Source organism: Podarcis pityusensis (assembly GCF_964106645.2).
Source record: "Podarcis pityusensis genome assembly, chromosome: 10".
Taxonomy (NCBI): Eukaryota; Metazoa; Chordata; class Lepidosauria; order Squamata; family Lacertidae; genus Podarcis; species Podarcis pityusensis.
Window position 1 is genome coordinate 6600924 of NC_138035.1, and position 16923 is coordinate 6617846.

General features: G+C 47.1%; 1 protein-coding gene across 1 annotated transcript in view; it reads right to left on the bottom strand.

Annotated features, from left to right (window-relative positions):
- The window catches only part of LOC308486231 (uncharacterized protein), a 53244-nt gene that overhangs the window by 26332 nt on the left and 9989 nt on the right, over window positions 1-16923 (bottom strand). The window contains exons 4-8 of the mRNA XM_081022792.1: window positions 14032-14140; window positions 7454-7570; window positions 5329-5390; window positions 3047-3181; window positions 1676-1861 (exon numbers count right to left, since the gene is read on the bottom strand). Coding sequence (XP_080878918.1) covers window positions 1676-1861; window positions 3047-3181; window positions 5329-5390; window positions 7454-7570; window positions 14032-14140 — 609 coding nt within the window. The remainder of the gene's footprint in view (window positions 1-1675; window positions 1862-3046; window positions 3182-5328; window positions 5391-7453; window positions 7571-14031; window positions 14141-16923) is intronic.

A 16923-nucleotide genomic window follows, 5' to 3' on the forward strand; every position in this document is an offset into this window, starting at 1 on the left:
TGTTTATCATTTTGACATCTGGTGGGAGGGCGCTCCACAGGGCGGGCGCCACCACCAAGAAGGCCCTCTGCCTGGTTCCCTGTAACTTGGCTTCTTGCAGGGAGGGAACCGCCAGAAGGCCCTCAGAGCTGGACCTCAGTGTCCGGGCTGAATGATGGGGGTGGAGACGCTCCTTCGGGTATACTGGGCCGAGGCCGTTTAGGCCTTTAAAGGTCAGCAGCAACACTTTGAATTGAGCTCAGAAACGTACTGGGAGCCAGTGTAGGTCTTTGAAGACCGGTGTTATGTGGTCTTGGCGGCCGCTCCCAGTCCCCAGTCTAGCTGCCGCATTCTGGATTAATTGTAGTTTCCGGGTCACCTTCAAAGGTAGCCCCACGTAGAGCGCATTGCAGTAGTCCAAGCGGGAGATAACCAGAGCATGCACCACTCTGGAGAGACAGTCTGCGGGCAGGGAGGGTTTCATCCTGCGTACCAGATGGAGCTGGCAGACAGCTGCCCTGGACACAGAATTGACGCCAGTCAATGCACAATGCTGCTAAAATGGGTCAGCATCCTAAGGCCCATGGGCCACAGGCGGCCCACGGTGGTCGTTTAACCGGCGCATGGACCCCCACTGCCAGCTCAGTCAGCTCCCGTGCGCCGCGCTAAACCAGGGCAGAGCAGAGCAGGGACTGCCTTCTGCGACACTAGCCAGCTTCCCATTGGCTGCGGGATGCTCCTGAAGCCCATGAGAAGCTGCGCACGCCTCCGCCGCGTCGAAAATAGCGTGCGCACACACGCCGGTCCACAGCGGCGTCTGCGGGAACGTGAACCGGCCCAAGCCACAAAAACGTTGCCGACACCTGTGCTAAAGCTTCAGTTCAGGGGTAGGGACTGTGTGAATTGCGTGTGTTTGCCCTGGGATGTTATAACATAAAAAGATAAAGGGACCCCTGACCATGAGGTCCAGTTGCGGACGACTCTGGAGTTGCGGCGCTCATTTCGCTTTACTGGCCGAGGGAGCCGGCATACAGCTTCCGGGTCATGTGGCCAGCATGACTAAGCCGCTTCTGGCGAACCACAGCAGCGCATGGAAACACCGTTTACCTTCCCGCCGGAGCGGTACCTATTTATCTACTTGCACTTTGACGTCCTTTCAAACTGCTAGGTGACAGGAGCAGGGACTGAGCAATGGGAGCTCGCCCTGTTGCAGGGATTCGAACCGCCGACCTTCCGATTGGCAAGTCCTAGGCTCAGTGGTTTAACCCACAGCGCCACCTGTGTTACAACACACACACAAAAGCCAGCTGGATCAGGCTAATAGCCCATACAGTCCAGCACCCTGTTCTCGCAGGGGACGACCCGATGCTCCGAAGGGAAACCTGCGAACAGGATCCGAGCGCGAGAGCAACTCTCTCCTTCTGGGGTTTCCTGCAAGTGGGATCGAGAAGCTTTGCCCTCTCCTCATCTGTGATCCTCTTTTATATCCATCCCAGCTGGTGGTCATCCCTGTCTCCTGTGGCAGGCAGTTCCACAGGCTAACAACGAACTGTGTGACGAAATATCTTTGTTTATCTGTTCGGATAATTCTCCCCGTGCCGTCTCTTGCTTGCTTGGCTAAAAAGCCACAAGCCTTTCTCCACGGGGGCCCGGCCCTCTGCAACCTCCGCGGCCCCCGCCCCGCCTTCACCTTTACCTTCCGCAGCCGCTGGACGTGGACCTGCTCCGGGGGCAGGAGGAGGAGCTTGGTGATGGTGCGGCCGTTCATCTTGGCCACGGGGATGATGAAGACGAGGAGCCAGCAGACGAAGCAGATCAGCCCGTGGGCGAGAGAGAGGAGCGGGTAGCCCAAAAGGAGCCAGACGTAGGTGCTGGGACGCCGCTGGGGGAGAAATGGGGAATGGGATGGATCAGTCAGGGGGGAGAGCTTCCCCACGGCAGATCAAAAACACACAGGGGTGGAACCACAAAACTGTAGAGGCGGAAGGGACACCAAGAGCCATCTAGTCCAGCCCTCACACATGACGGGAATCACAGCTAAAGACTCCTTGGCAGATGGGCACCCAACCTCTGTTTTATTTTTTAAAATATAATTCTATTAAATTTTCTGTTTTACAATTTAGAATGCTCACCTAAACATCCTTAAAATATCAATGACTTCCCGTCTTCTCTTTCCACGGTTCATTTTACATATCATAAATCCCTGCATATTTTAGGTAAATTAAACCATTCAGCACAGTGGTACCTCGGGTTACAGATGCTTCAGGTAACAGACTCTGCTAACCCAGAAATAGCACCTTGGTTTAATAACTTTGCTTCAGGATGAGAACAGAAATCGCATGGCGGCAGTGGGAGGCCCCATTAGCTAAAGTGGTGCTTCAGGTTAAGAACAGTTTCAGGTTAAGAACGGACCTCTGGAATGAATTAAGTTCTTAACCCGAGGTACCACTGTATTCCATTACTACATCCATCCAAACTTGTTTACACTATTAAATTTAACTTTACGCTGCCAACGTTTTCAAATGTACAGTAGACCCTCAGGTTACGTTACTCTCGAGTCATATAAACTTTGGGTTGCGTAAGTGGCAAACCCAGAAGTATTTTTCCGGCTTTCACCACTCACGCATGCGCAGAAACGCTTTATCGTGCCACGCACATGCGCGAAAGCGGCGCCTCTGGTTAAAAAATTTTCTGGGTGTGCATGGACCTCCAGAACAAATTAAATTCATATCCAGAGGCTCCACTTTAAACAATTTCCCCCCATATATTCAACAAATGTTTTCCAATCTTCTTTAAACCTATGTTTTTTTCTTGTTCTCTTATTCTATACGTTAAGTCTGCAAGCTGCGCATATTCCGTCAGCTTCAGTTGCCATTCTTTTTTAGTTGGGACCTCACTCGTTTTCTCCAACCTCTGTTTTAAAACCTCCAGTGGGGGGGGGGAGTCTGCCCCCTCTCCTTTAAGGATTCTTGAGCTGTGATTCCTGCATTCCAGGGGGCTGGAGTAAATGGCCTTTGGGGGGTCCCTTCGAACTCTACAATTCTAGGAAAGCAGCACCCCACCTTACCCAGTGTGCTGCACTATCCTCGCAAGCCGACTCCTGGCGGGCGACGAGGGGAGTCGTCTCCTTCACCTCGTTCACTTCTGCAATGGCATCGTATTTGCTGAACTTCATGTTGCAGTTCCGGTGGTAAGTTTTCGTCTGCGAGATGCAGGAGTTGAGAAAGAAGTCAGGGGAGGGAAAGGGTGCTTCCCAAATCAAAGCCCAAGACATTATTTTTACTGCGGGAAACGGTTTGCAAAAAATGTATACATTAGGGAAAATATTATAATAATAAAATAACAACAACAACAATAGATTATGAATCACCTTTCACATTACAGTGGTACCTTGGGTTAAGTACTTAATTCGTTCCAGAGGTCCGTACTTAACCTGAAACTGTTCTTAACCTGAAGCACCACTTTAGCTAATGGGGCCTCCTGCCGCCGCAGCACAATTTCTGTTCTAATCCTGAAGCAAAGTTCTTAACCTGAAGCACTATTTCTGGGTTAGAGGAGTCTGTAACCTGAAGTGTATGTAACCTGAAGCGTATGTAACCCGAGGTACCACTGTACAGTCATACCTCGGGTTACAGACACTTCAGGTTGTGTTTTTTTGGGTTACGGATGCGCCAAAACCTGGAAGTACCGGAATGGGTTACTTCTGGGTTTTGGCGGTCACGCATGCGCAGAAGCACTAAATTGTGCGTTGTGCATGCGCAGAAGCGCCGGGTCGCAACCCACGTGTGCGCAGACGCACTGCTGTGGGTTGCGAACGTGCATCCCACATGGATCACGTTCGCAACCCAAGCGTCCACTGTAGACTTAATGCGATTTGCCAACGCACAACAAAACTAAACACAGCCGTATCTTTGTTTTCCAACAGCTTAGTTCTCAAACGTTTTGGCTCCCAAATGCCGCAATCCCAGAAGTGAGTGTTCCAGTTTCTGAATGTAGTTTTGGAAGCCAAATGTCCAACGGGGCTTCCGATTGGCTGCAGGAGCTTCCTGCGGCCAATCGGAAGCCATGTTTTGGTTTCTGAACCCTTTGGAAGTCGAACGGACTTCCGGGACGGATTCCGTTTGACTCCCAAGGTACAGCTGTATAGGTTTTAAAACCGCATCCGAGGTGGTCTGTGCTGGAGGTGGTAGAGTCCTCACAAAGATGTGCTATCATTGCACATTTCTTCTAATAAACATACCGTAGATTCTGGCATATTAGGTGACTGGGAGTATAAGACGACCCCCAACTTTTGCTGTTCAATTTTAGAGTTTTAGAGTTATAGAGTTTGAGAGCCGCCAGGGGCAGATCGCGCACCCCTCAGCTGCCTCTGCTATCGCAGCAGCCCAAGGCAAGGCGTTTGGTGGGCGGGCGGGCGAGCGCCGCGCTCGGAAGGATTTTCTGTCCCCTTCTGTGGGGAGGGAGGAGGAGCGACAGCAGAAGGGGCACCTCTGCTCACTTCCCAATGTGTATTCCTGGTGTATAAGACGACCCCCGACTTTTGGGGTGATTTTCCAGGGCTAAAAAGTCGTCTTGTACGCCGGAACATACGGTATTTTTGTAAGCAATTCTCTCCCCCCTCCACTCGCATGTATTTTTCTACTGCTATCTTCACATGGCTAAGCAATTTTTTAAACAGCAGTACAGAATTCGGAGAAGTGAACATCATTTCAAATGGCCTCGGTCCTGTATACCTGAAGGAGCGTCTCCACCCCCATCATATTGCCCGGACACTGAGATCCAGAACCGAGGGCCTTCTGGCGGTTTCCTTCCTGCGAGAAGTGAGGTTACAGGGAACCAGACAGAGGGCCTTCTCGGTGGTGGCACCCGCCCTGTGGAACGCCCTCCCTTCAGATGTGAAGGAAATAAGCAGCTATCTTCTCTTTAAAAGACATCTGAAAGCAGCCCTGTTTAGGGAAGTTTTTAATATTTAATGCTGTATTGTTTTTAACACTTGATTGGAAGCCGCCCAGAGTGGCTGGGGAACTCAGCCAGATGGGCAGGGTATAAATAATAAATTATTATTATTATTCAAAGGCCGGCTGCATTTCGTCCTGCATATTCTTTCCAGAAGTGACCGTAAGGCGAGGACCGAAATCACCCCCCACCCCAGAGGAGCAGGCAGGTTTCATCTCACAAGCCACGGCCCCCCTCTTCCCTCAACCTCTGCCCTAAAGACACGCAGCTTCCTCAGCCGCCATTATTGGCCGGCACCTCTCAAAAATGCCCGAAGTCGCTGTTCTGCAAAAATCAACGGCTGCAGGCTGTGTCCTGGACAGACGGCTGCCAGCTTCCGTTTGGGTCTCCTACCTTTTGAATGACTTTCCCAAACGGCCAGAGGAAATATCCCGCAAGTTTCCAACACAGCTTACCTGCAGAGGGGAGAAAGACAGGTGAGGTCCCGGAGCAAAGAAATAAGAATAAGAATAAGAATAAGAATAAGAATAAGAATAAGAATAAGAATAAGAATAAGAATAAGAATAAATAATAATAAATTTTATTTATATCCCGCCCTCCCCAGCCGAAGCTACCCCTTTCTGTAGGCTGGGGCAAGATCCATTAGGCAAATGGGGCACTGCCCCCCACCAACCTCGGTCCTCTGCCTTCGGCCAGCAACCCCGTGCCCCCCACTTTCCTTCTTAATTTAAACCAGCCCAGGGGATGGTTCTTGTTGCCATCTTCCTCTTCTCCTTAAATCTCAGGGTTGCCCCTTGCAGAATGCATCAAGGAAGAGGACAGGGACAAAAATCAGAATTTGCTGGCTCCGCCTATTATTCTAAGTTTTGGGGGGGTCCCTGGAGCTCCAACGGTCATGACCCGCCCCCCCTTCTCAACCAGCAATGTGGTCTGGGGAACCCTTTGACCTTCTTCACTGGGGTTGCCCCACAAGGGATCAGCATGTTTATTTTTCAGAAAATTAACAACTACATCTCAGATTTTGATTAAAATGGCTGTACAGTCATATCTTGGGTTACAGACGCTTCGGGTTGTGCGATTTCGGGTTGCACACGGCACCAAACCCGGAAGTACTGGAAAGGGTTACTTCCCGGTTTTGGCGCTTGCGCATGCGCATAAGCGCTAAATCATGCTTTGTGCATGCGCAGAAGCGCTGAATCGCAACCCACGCGTGCGCTGCGGGTTGCGAACGTGCCTCCCGCATGGATCATGTTCGCAACCTGAGCATCCACTGTACTGAATTATCTCATGTGCCGAAGTCACTGGGTTGAATAAAAACGTCCTGTGATTTATAGTTTTTGAGTTATGTTGGTGGGATGAAAATGTGGGGAATGTTCTAGACATGCAGGATGTATCCTAGAATGATGAAATGAAACTGAGAAAAGACCACAGTCGATAGAATCTTTCAGCTGAAACACCTACTAAGCGAAGCACATTTTACAAAATATTCCGACAATCTCAAACTCCGGGATTGACAGAATTCATACCACCCAAAATTAATCCATTTGAGTTCTGCGATTCAAATTGGGTCGACCAGACAGTTCAGCTTGATTTGTTTCACAGTAGATCTGTCCCTGACCGGGCGCTCTGCCTTCCATACTACGACTCCCAACAGCCACTAGCCGCCACTGGCAAGATCCCATCTGGGATAATGGGCGTGGTGCATGCAAGTCTCAGGCTTTTCCTCACAGAAAAATCAGCTACATCGCATTAGGTTAGCCTGACTATTCCCAGCCACTAAGGCAAAAATTAGGCTACTAGTCACATTAGCTCTGGCTTTCTGGGGCAGATTTCCTTTTTTAAAAAATTACCTATTTCATAAAATGTATGTACTTCTTGATAGATATTTTTTAAATTAAAAAAAAAACCTCGAAGCTGTTTAGAAAAAGAATAAAAGAATACAGTCATGCCTTGTGTTGCGTTAGGTTCATGTTGCGTCTTTTCGCCTTGCGCACACGGCAAACCCAGAAGTGTATAATCCGGATTTCGCCTTGCACACACGCACAGAAGCGTTCTGTGCGCTTTGCACATGTGCAGAAGCGCTCAGTTGCTCTCCTCGCTTGCGCAGAAGCGCCGCTCTAGTTGCGGACTTTCCAGGGTGCGAATGGCACCCCAGAACAGATCGTGTCCGCAACGAGAGGTACCACTGTACAATCATTGGCCAAAATGTTAAAATATTCAAATCAGTTAAAACAGACATCAACATCCAACATATGTGCCTGCGTTGTATCAATTGGCAGGTAGTTCCAAAGTCCAAACGCTTCCCCACTAGACAAATGAGTTCTTACAAACATACCTGTCCTGAATTTTCCACTCATCCATTGCTTTTGCCTCTTCAGTCCCTCCCTCCCCCCGAAACTGGATCTTGAACATGAGCGCAGCCGCAACTGCTTTTCGTATGCTCTGAGATTCCTGGGGTTGGACTAGATGACCCTGAGGTCCCAATTCTACAATTTTATGCTAAGGCCCCTGAACTCACCGTAGGGTACCCCCAGGATGGTGAGGAACATCAGGACGGAGACCAGGACGTAGAGCAAGGACAGCCACCATCCGAAACAGAGGAGGTAGAAAAGGTTTCCACATGTCAGCATAGAGCCTAGGTAGAAGATTCGTTTTTTAAAACACACAAAGGCTATCCCAGACTCGCATTTCCCACGTCCCCTTCCTTCAGACGCAGAGAACTTTGGAGGTTAAGGCATCAAGGACGCACAGGAGAGAGGAGGGGACCTTCACCAAAAAGTCTTTTCATCCAACTTAAATCTCTCGCTAGTCGTAAATGAGAAAACCGCTGGAAACGATAACCTTCCACTGTTAACTTTCCCCTTGTTTTAATTTTACAACCTTCTTGACTCCACTCTAATAACTCTTGATAAGTTAGCGGTTTCTCTTTACCAACCTCCTCTTTTCTATGAAAAGCTTCTTGTGGCGAAATCCATTCGGGTGTCTTTGGACATATTCTAGGTTCATATTTATTCCAAATTCTTAATCAGATTTTTGAAATCCACATCAGCTTTGACTTTACTGCCCCACAAATATCCACGCCATTCAAACCTTAAATCATGTGCTTCTAAGTTCTAGAGTCTCTTGTTTTTCAGTGTCACCCCCTCCTTCATCCACACCAAACAAGAAGCCACAAAATACAATTTCAGGTCAGGTAAACCCAACCCTCCCCTTTTCTTTGAATCCTGCAATGCTTTAATTTTGACTCTCGGTCATCCCCGCCCCCACGGCCATAGAATTTTAGATAAATCTTTTTGCCATTGTTGAAACGGTGAATAGTCGAAGTAGGTATTGTTGGAAATAAAAACGTCATTCTAGGCAGAACATTCATCTTTATCACTGAGATTCTACCCAACAACGATAATTTTAGCATCTCCCATCTTGACGTATCTCTTTTTGATTTCGGCCCATGTCTTAACATAGCTATTTTGAAACAACACACAATTCATACTTGTCATAGTAGTACCCAAGTATTTTAATTTTTGATTTGGAAACCCTCTTTTCTCCATCAAAACGTTCTGATCTTCTGTTGTCATATTCTTTGTTAATATTTTTGTTTTCTGGTCATTAACCTTTAAGCCTGCTAACATACCAAAATCATTTACTTCATAAGAATCTCCATTCCCTGCAGCAAATTTCCCAGAACTAATATCAGGTCATCAGCAAAGGCCCATAACTTTCTTTTTCAATCTTTATTCCCATAATTCTCGCATCTTCCAAGACTTCCAAGACCAGAATGAAAGGTAATGGGGCCAATGGACACTTTTGCTTTGTCCCCTTCTGTTATCTCACAGGGTTTTGTCAATCTCCCATTAACAATTATCTGGGCTATCTGTGATTTGTAAATCATTTTTACCCATTTAATAAAGTTATCACCAAAGTTCATTTCCTGCAGTGCTTTAAACAAAAATACCCAATTCACCTTGTCAAAGGCTTTTTCTGCATCCAAAAAAATCAAAGCAGCTCGTTTCTTGTGGCAATTCAGATATTCCAAAGCATCCAATATATTTCTGACATTATATCTTAACTGTCTTTTAGGCAGGAATTCACAGTGATCATGATGACTTGAATCCTCCAAAATCTTTTTTAACCTTTCTGACAAAATTGATGTAAGTAACTTATAATCATTGTTCAGTAAGGAAAAAGTCAAGTCCTGAGACTCTATAGGTATAAGTGTAATAATTATAATAATATAATAATAATTTATTATTTATATCCCGCCCATCTGGCTGGGCTTCCCCAGCCACTCTGGGCGGCTTCCCAAAAAATATTAAAATACTGTAATACATCAAACATTAAAAGCTTCACTAAACAGGGCTGCCTTCAGATGTCTGCTAAAACTCTGGTAGTTGTTGTTCTCTTTGACATCTGGTGGGAGGGAGTTCCACAGGACGGGTGCTGCTACCAAGAAGGTAGCCCCACGTAGAGCGCATTGCAGTAGTCCAAGCGGGAGATAACCAGAGCATGCACCACTCTGGCGAGACAGTCCGCGGGCAGGGAGGGTCTCATCCTGCATACCAGATGGAGCTGGTAAACAGCTGCCCTGGGCACAGATTTGACCTGTGCCTCCATGGACAGCTGTGAGTCCAAAATGACTCCCAGGCTGTGCACCTGGTCCTTCAGGGACACAGTTACCCCATTCAGGACCAGGGAATCCTCCACACCTGCCTGCCCCCTGTCCCCCAAAAACAGTACTTTTGTCTTGTCAGGATTCAACCTCAATCTGTTAGCCGCCATCCATCCTCCAACCGCCTCCAGACACTCACACAGGACCTTCACTGCCTTCACTGGGTCTGATTTAAAGGAGAGGTGGAGCTGGGTATCATCTGCATACTGATGAACACCCAGCCCAAACCCCCTGATGATCTCTCCCAGCAGCTGCAAGTTGACCTCTCTCTGACAATCTGGAATCTTACCGCTCTGTAAAATATTGTCCATTGTCCATTGAAAGGGTTGTAAAAGTACATCTTCAAAAGACTTATGGTAAGAAGTCAACAGTCCTTCTGGTCCAGTACCTTTCCATTCTGAACTTTTTTGATGGCATCACATAATTATTGAACAGCTACAGGGTCATTCATTATTTGTCTTTGAGAGTCTTAATCTTTGGTAAACGCTATCTCTGTAAGTATTCATCTGTGTGTGTGCTTTGTTTTGTTTTTTGAAAAAAGAGATTACTTGACCTTTAATCAACTTAGAATAATACAGTGGTACCTCAGGTTAAGTACTTAATTCGTTCTTAACCTGAAGCACCACTTTAGCTAATGGGGCCTCCCACTGCTGCCACCACCGCGCAATTTCTGTTCTCATCCTGAAGCAAAGTTCTTAACCTGAAGCACTATTTCTGGTTCCAGTTACAGATAGGTAGCCGTGTTGGTCTGCCATAGTCAAAATAAAAAAATCCTTCCAGTAGCACCTTTAAGACCAACTAAGTTAGTTCTTGGTATGAGCTTTCGTGTGCAAGCACACTTCTTCAGATACACTGAAACAGAAGTTGCCAGATCCTTCTATATAGTGAGAAGGTGGGGAGGGGTATTACTCAGAAGGGTGGTGGGAATGGGAGATAGCTGAGATGAGCCTGCTGACGACTCTTAACGACTGTAATAGGTCTTACAGGAAAAGGCAAGGGGTGAGAAGGTGAGAAATGGCTTAGTCATGTATAATGGGATAAGAATCCAATGTCTTTGTTCAAACCAGGTGTCTCCATGGTTTTAAGTTTGGTAATGAGTTGCAATTCAGCAGCTTCTCTTTCCAGTCTATTTCTGAAATTCCTTTGTAGTAAAACAGCTACTTTGAGATCTTGTATAGAATGTCCTGGGAGATTGAAGTGTTCTCCTACTGGTTTCTCTGTTTTGTGATTCTTGATGTCAGATTTATGTCCATTTATTCTTTGGCGTAAGGTTTGGCCTGTTTGTCCAATATAGAGAGCTGAAGGACACTGTTGGCATTTGATGCCATACACAATGTTAGATGATGAGCAATTGAATAGTCCCGAGATGGTATGTGTGATGTTGTTGGGGCCAGTAATGGTGTTGTCCGGGTGTATGTGGCAGCAAAGTTGGCATCTGGGTTTATTGCAGGCTCTGGTGCCAGTGTCCGTGTTAAGTCTGGTTGTAGTATTATTGTGGGTTAGGAGTTGTTTAAGATTGGGTGGCTGTCTGTAGGCAATGAAAGGTCTTCCTCCCAGAGCTTGAGAAAGAGAACTGTCATTGTCCAGGAGAGGTTGTAGATCTCTGATGATGCGTTGTACTGTTTTAACTTGGGAGCTGTATGTGATGACTAGAGGTGTTCTGTTATTTTCTTTTTTGGGTCTGTCTTGCAGCAAGTTCTCTCTGGGTATAAGTCTGGCTCTGTTGATCTGTTGTCTAACTTCATCTGCTGGGTATTTTAGTTCTGAAAAGGTTTGCTGTAGATCTCTTAGGTGGGAGTCTCTGTCTGTAGAATTGGAACAGATGCGGCTGTAACGTAGTGCCTGGCTATATACAATGGACTGTTTGGTATGTTTGGGATGGTAGCTAGAGGCATGTAGATATGTTTGTCGGTCAGTTGGTTTACGGTATAAGGTGGTGTCTATGCGCCCATCCTGTATTTTTTATACCCAGCAGATGAAGTTAGACAACAGATCAACAGAGCCAGACTTATACCCAGAGAGAACTTGCTGCAAGACAGACCCAAAAAAGAAAATAACAGAACACCTCTAGTCATCACATACAGCTCCCAAGTTAAAACAGTACAACGCATCATCAGAGATCTACAACCTCTCCTGGACAATGACAGTTCTCTTTCTCAAGCTCTGGGAGGAAGACCTTTCATTGCCTACAGACAGCCACCCAATCTTAAACAACTCCTAACCCACAATAATACTACAACCAGACTTAACACGGACACTGGCACCAGAGCCTGCAATAAACCCAGATGCCAACTTTGCTGCCACATACACCCGGACAACACCATTACTGGCCCCAACAACATCACACATACCATCTCGGGACTATTCAATTGCTCATCATCTAACATTGTGAATGGCATCAAATGCCAACAGTGTCCTTCAGCTCTCTATATTGGACAAACAGGCCAAACCTTACGCCAAAGAATAAATGGACATAAATCTGACATCAAGAATCACAAAACAGAGAAACCAGTAGGAGAACACTTCAATCTCCCAGGACATTCTATACAAGATCTCAAAGTAGCTGTTTTACTACAAAGGAATTTCAGAAATAGACTGGAAAGAGAAGCTGCTGAATTGCAACTCATTACCAAACTTAAAACCATGGAGACACCTGGTTTGAACAAAGACATTGGATTCTTATCCCATTATACATGACTAAGCCATTTCTCACCTTCTCACCCCTTGCCTTTTCCTGTAAGACCTATTACAGTCGTTAAGAGTCGTCAGCAGGCTCATCTCAGCTATCTCCCATTCCTACCACCCTTCTGAGTAATACCCCTCCCCACCTTCTCACTATATAGAAGGATCTGGCAACTTCTGTTTCAGTGTATCTGAAGAAGTGTGCTTGCACACGAAAGCTCATACCAAGAACTAACTTAGTTGGTCTTAAAGGTGCTACTGGAAGGATTTTTTTATTTTCACTATTTCTGGGTTAGCGGAGTCTGTAACCTGAAGCGTATGTAACCTGAAGCGTATGTAACCCGAGGTACCACTGTACTGGTGAAATACTTCTTTCACATTTGACTTATTACAGCAATTGTAATTCTGTGGGCAGAATTGGGTCTTCAAGGAAAGCATGAACAGTTCCCAGGGTTCTTTGGGGGAAACCATGACTGTTTAAAGTTGTAGGATACTACTTTTAACTATATATGCAGGTAGAGACCTTTTCGGGTTGCTACAGGACAGTGGAATTTTCCAGTACTGGCCCTCAAATAATTAAAACTCTCCAGAGAACATTTGCCCAGTGCTTAACTCATGTTTGAGGATTTCAACTAAGCACTAGGAAGAGCTTCCTAGCAGTTTGGAGGAAGAGGTTGCCTTGGGACGAGGTGGACTCTTCATCAGTCAAGGATTTGAAGCAGAGGCCAGATGGCCAACCTATGAGGGTAGATATAGCTGTGGATTCTCTGCATTGGCAGAGGGGCAGAGTGGATGATCTTTGGACTCACAGCTGTCCATGGAGGAGCAGGTCAATTCTGTGTCCAGGGCAGCTGTGTACCAGCTCCATCTGGTACGCAGGCTGAGACCCTCCCTGCCCGCAGACTGTCTCGCCAGAGTGGTGCATGCTCTGGTTATCTCCCGCTTGGACTACTGCAGTGCGCTCTATGTGGGGCTACCTTTGAAGGTGACCCGGAAACTACAACTAATCCAGAATGCGGCAGCTAGACTGGTGACTGGGAGCAGCCGCCGAGACCATATAACACCGGTCCTGAAAGATCTTCACTGGCTCCCAGTACGTTTCCAAGCACAATTCAAAGTGTTGGTGCTGACCTTGAAAGCCCTAAATGGCCTCAGAACAGTAGACCTGAAGGAGTGTCTCCACCCACATCGTCCAGGCTGGACACTGAGGTCCAGCGCCGAGGGCCTTCTGGCGGTTCCCTCCCTACGAGAAGCGAGGTTGCAGGGAATCAGGCAGAGGGCCTTCTCGGTGGTGGCGCCTGCCCTGTGGAACACCCTCCCATTAGATGTCAAGGAAATAAACAACTATCTGACTTTTAGTAGCCATTTTAAGGCAGCCCTATTTATGGAAGCTTTTAATATTTGATGAATTATTGTATTTTAATATTTTGCTAGAAGCCACCCAGAGCAGCTGGGGAAACTTAGCTAGATGAGTGGTGTATAAATATTATTATTGTTGTTGTTGATGATGTTGTACCTTCACAATTCTACTAGCATTTGAGATCTTTCAGCAGAGTTTTATTTGCACTTTTCCCCACGTATTTTTTTAAATGGGAGCGTTCAATGGAGAAAGTGGGGTAAAAGTTTCATCCAAGAAGTCCGTCCTTCAGCAAGATACAGAAGCATTGGCCTCTTTAAAAAACACCAAGCCCTTCTTGATGTTTATGTCCAGCTGATTGTTAGGCAAGGTATTTATTTCTATTTTTTACCTGCAGGGCTTTTAATTATGTTCAGGTCAGAGTACAGCTCCTTCACGATTTCCGAGCGGTCTTCCCAGGGCCTGGCTGTGACGTGGCTCTTCCATTTCTTAAAGCCAAACTGCAAGAGGGAGAAAGAGGTCGTCTGTTACAGGGGCATCTATTAAAGGTACTTAAAGCTCCGTTAGGGACACGGGGGGCACTGTGGGTTAAACCACAGAGCCTAGGACTTGCCGATCAGAAGGTCGGCGGTTTGAATCCCCGCGACAGGGTGAGCTCCTGTTGCTTGGTCCCTGCTCCTGCCAACCTAGCAGTTCGAAAGTACGTCAAAGTGCAAGTAGATAAATAGGTACCACTCCGGCGGGAAAGTAAACGACGTTTCTGTGTGCTGCTCTGGTTCGCCAGAAGCGGCTTGGTCATGCTGGCCACATGACCCGGAAGCTGTACGCCGGCTCCCTTGGCCAGTAAAGTGAGATGAGCGCCACAACACCAGAGTCGGTCACGACTGGACCTAATGGTCAGGGGTCCCTTTACCTTTTAAAGCTACGTTGCATCACCAAGCCCTTTCTAGGAACCATAGTTCTAGGTTCTAGGTTCTCAAACTACAATTTCTGGGACTCTTGAGCGGGGAAGCCACGGCTGTTTGAAAGTGATGTTCCCATGAATGTCTGCAGGAAGCCAAAGGGAGATACTGCCCTGCCCCCCGCCCCCCGGTTGATGAATCGTGATCTCGAGAACCCCGGCTTTATTTTTTTCAAATAAAGAGTTAAGTTTCTAGCATTTGTAGAACCCAAGATATGAGGCAAGCAGGGGAAACTAACCTGCTCCCCCCAAAAAAACCTCATTTATTTATTTATAAAAAATATTTATGTACCGCCGTATCAAAGAAATATAGCAACATTGTTCACAACAGAGTAAAAGCTTAAAAACAAGTTAAAAGCAAAAGCAAACAGCAGTAAGACCACTGTGGGGTGTGCACTCTTAATTGCCTACGTAGGCCTTGAGAAACAGAAAAGGTTTCAGCGGGCGTTTAAAAGTTGGCACAGACGGCGTCTGCTGAATCTCCAGTGGCAGAGAGTTCCACAGGACCGGGCCAGCGACGCTAAAGGCTCAGTTTCTTGTTGTCGTTGTTGTTAAAAGAGCCTCACCAATGTAGGGGAATAACCCGAGATGCTCTTGCAGATAATCAGGCTAGGATATCAGGGTTCTGGCAGTCTCTGAATTAATACATGAACCTTGAATCCAGCTGGGTAGCAGATGGACGGTCAATGCAGCTGTTTTAACAATCGTGTCAGCTGTTCTCAACAAGAAGCTTCTGTCAGCAATTTGGACGCAGCATTCTGCACCAGCTGGAGCGTCTGAACCAGACCCAAGGGCAGCTGAACCCACCAGGTCCATTGCAGTAATCCAGTCTCAAAGTCACCAGGTGCATGAGCTGAGAGTTCCCCACTGCTAACCTACAGAATCCAAAAACTCAATTATCTGGGTCTCTGGTCCCTCTCAGTTTTCGCCTTACTTAAACTGCACCCCATTGTTCTCAATCTACTCAAACTGGACCCTGGACCACTCAGCAGACTTGGGTGGGGCCTCCAGGAAAGAGCAGAAAACCAAAAACCTACCCCGCTGCGCAGAAAAGTAGAGGTCATTTTAGTCCATGTTTGTCTAGCAGCTCCATGTGGTAAGCAGGCTGAGACCACACCTGTTTCCCCAGAGTGGTGCATGCTCTGGTTATCTCCTGCTTGGACCACTGCAATGCACTCTATGTGGGGCTACCTTTGAAGGTGACCAGGAAACTACAACTAATCCAGAATGCGGCAGCTGGACTGGTGACTGGGAGTGGCAACCGAGACCATATAACACTTGAAAGACCTACACTGGCTCCCAGTACGTTTCCGAGCACAATTCAAAGTGTTGGTGCTGACCTTGAAAGCCCTAAACGGCCTCGGCCCAGTAGACCTGAAGGAGCGTCTCCACCCCCATCGTTCTGCCCGGACACTGAGGTCCAGCACTGAGGGCCTTCTGGCGGTTCCCTCCCTGCGAGAAGTGAGGTTTCAGGGAACCAGACAGAGGGCCTTCTTGGTGGTGGCGCCTGCCCTGTGGAACGCCCTCCCACCAGATGTCAAGGGGGGAAAAACTACAGTCAGACTTCGGGTTGAATGTGCTTCAGGTTGAGCGTTTTCAAGTTATGCTCCGTGGCATAACGGAGTGCGTTACTTCCAGGTTTCGCTGCTCATGCAGACGCTCAAAATGACGTCGCACGCATGCGCGGAAGTGGCAAAATGTGACCCGCAGACGTGTCTTACGTTCTATTCAGGATGCGAACGGGGCTCCGGAACGGATTCTGTTCGCATCCCGAGGTACCACTGTCTTTGACTTTTAGTAGACATCTGAAGGCAGCCCTGTACTGGGACGTTTTTAATGTCTGAAGTTTTACCATTTTTTATATGTGCTGTAAGATGGGCAGGGGTATAAATAATAAAATTATTATTATTATTATTATTATTATTATTATTATGCTGTTGCCATTTCCCCTCAACCTTCCTGCTTGATCATTATGCAAACCACCTTGAGGATTGCTGCTGCTGTTGCTGTTTGCAACCAAGTGGTGTATATATTTTGAGAAATAAATTAATAAGAAGAGCTTGCGGGATCGGACAGAAACAATGGCAGCAAGGACATTTTGCCGCTGGAGGCGAAACAAAAAATGCCACCCCCCTCAACTTCTCCTCTTTTTCTGCAGCCCCACCCCCCCATGCAAGCTCAAGGCGACAGAGGGAGAAAAAGGAGGCTAGAGAGAAGGGGGGCAGGAGCAGTGTGGTCCCTGGACACTGGATCTGCCGCCTGAGGCAACTGCCACACCTCACCTCGCGGTTGTGCCGGATCTATGATACGATCATCTTTATT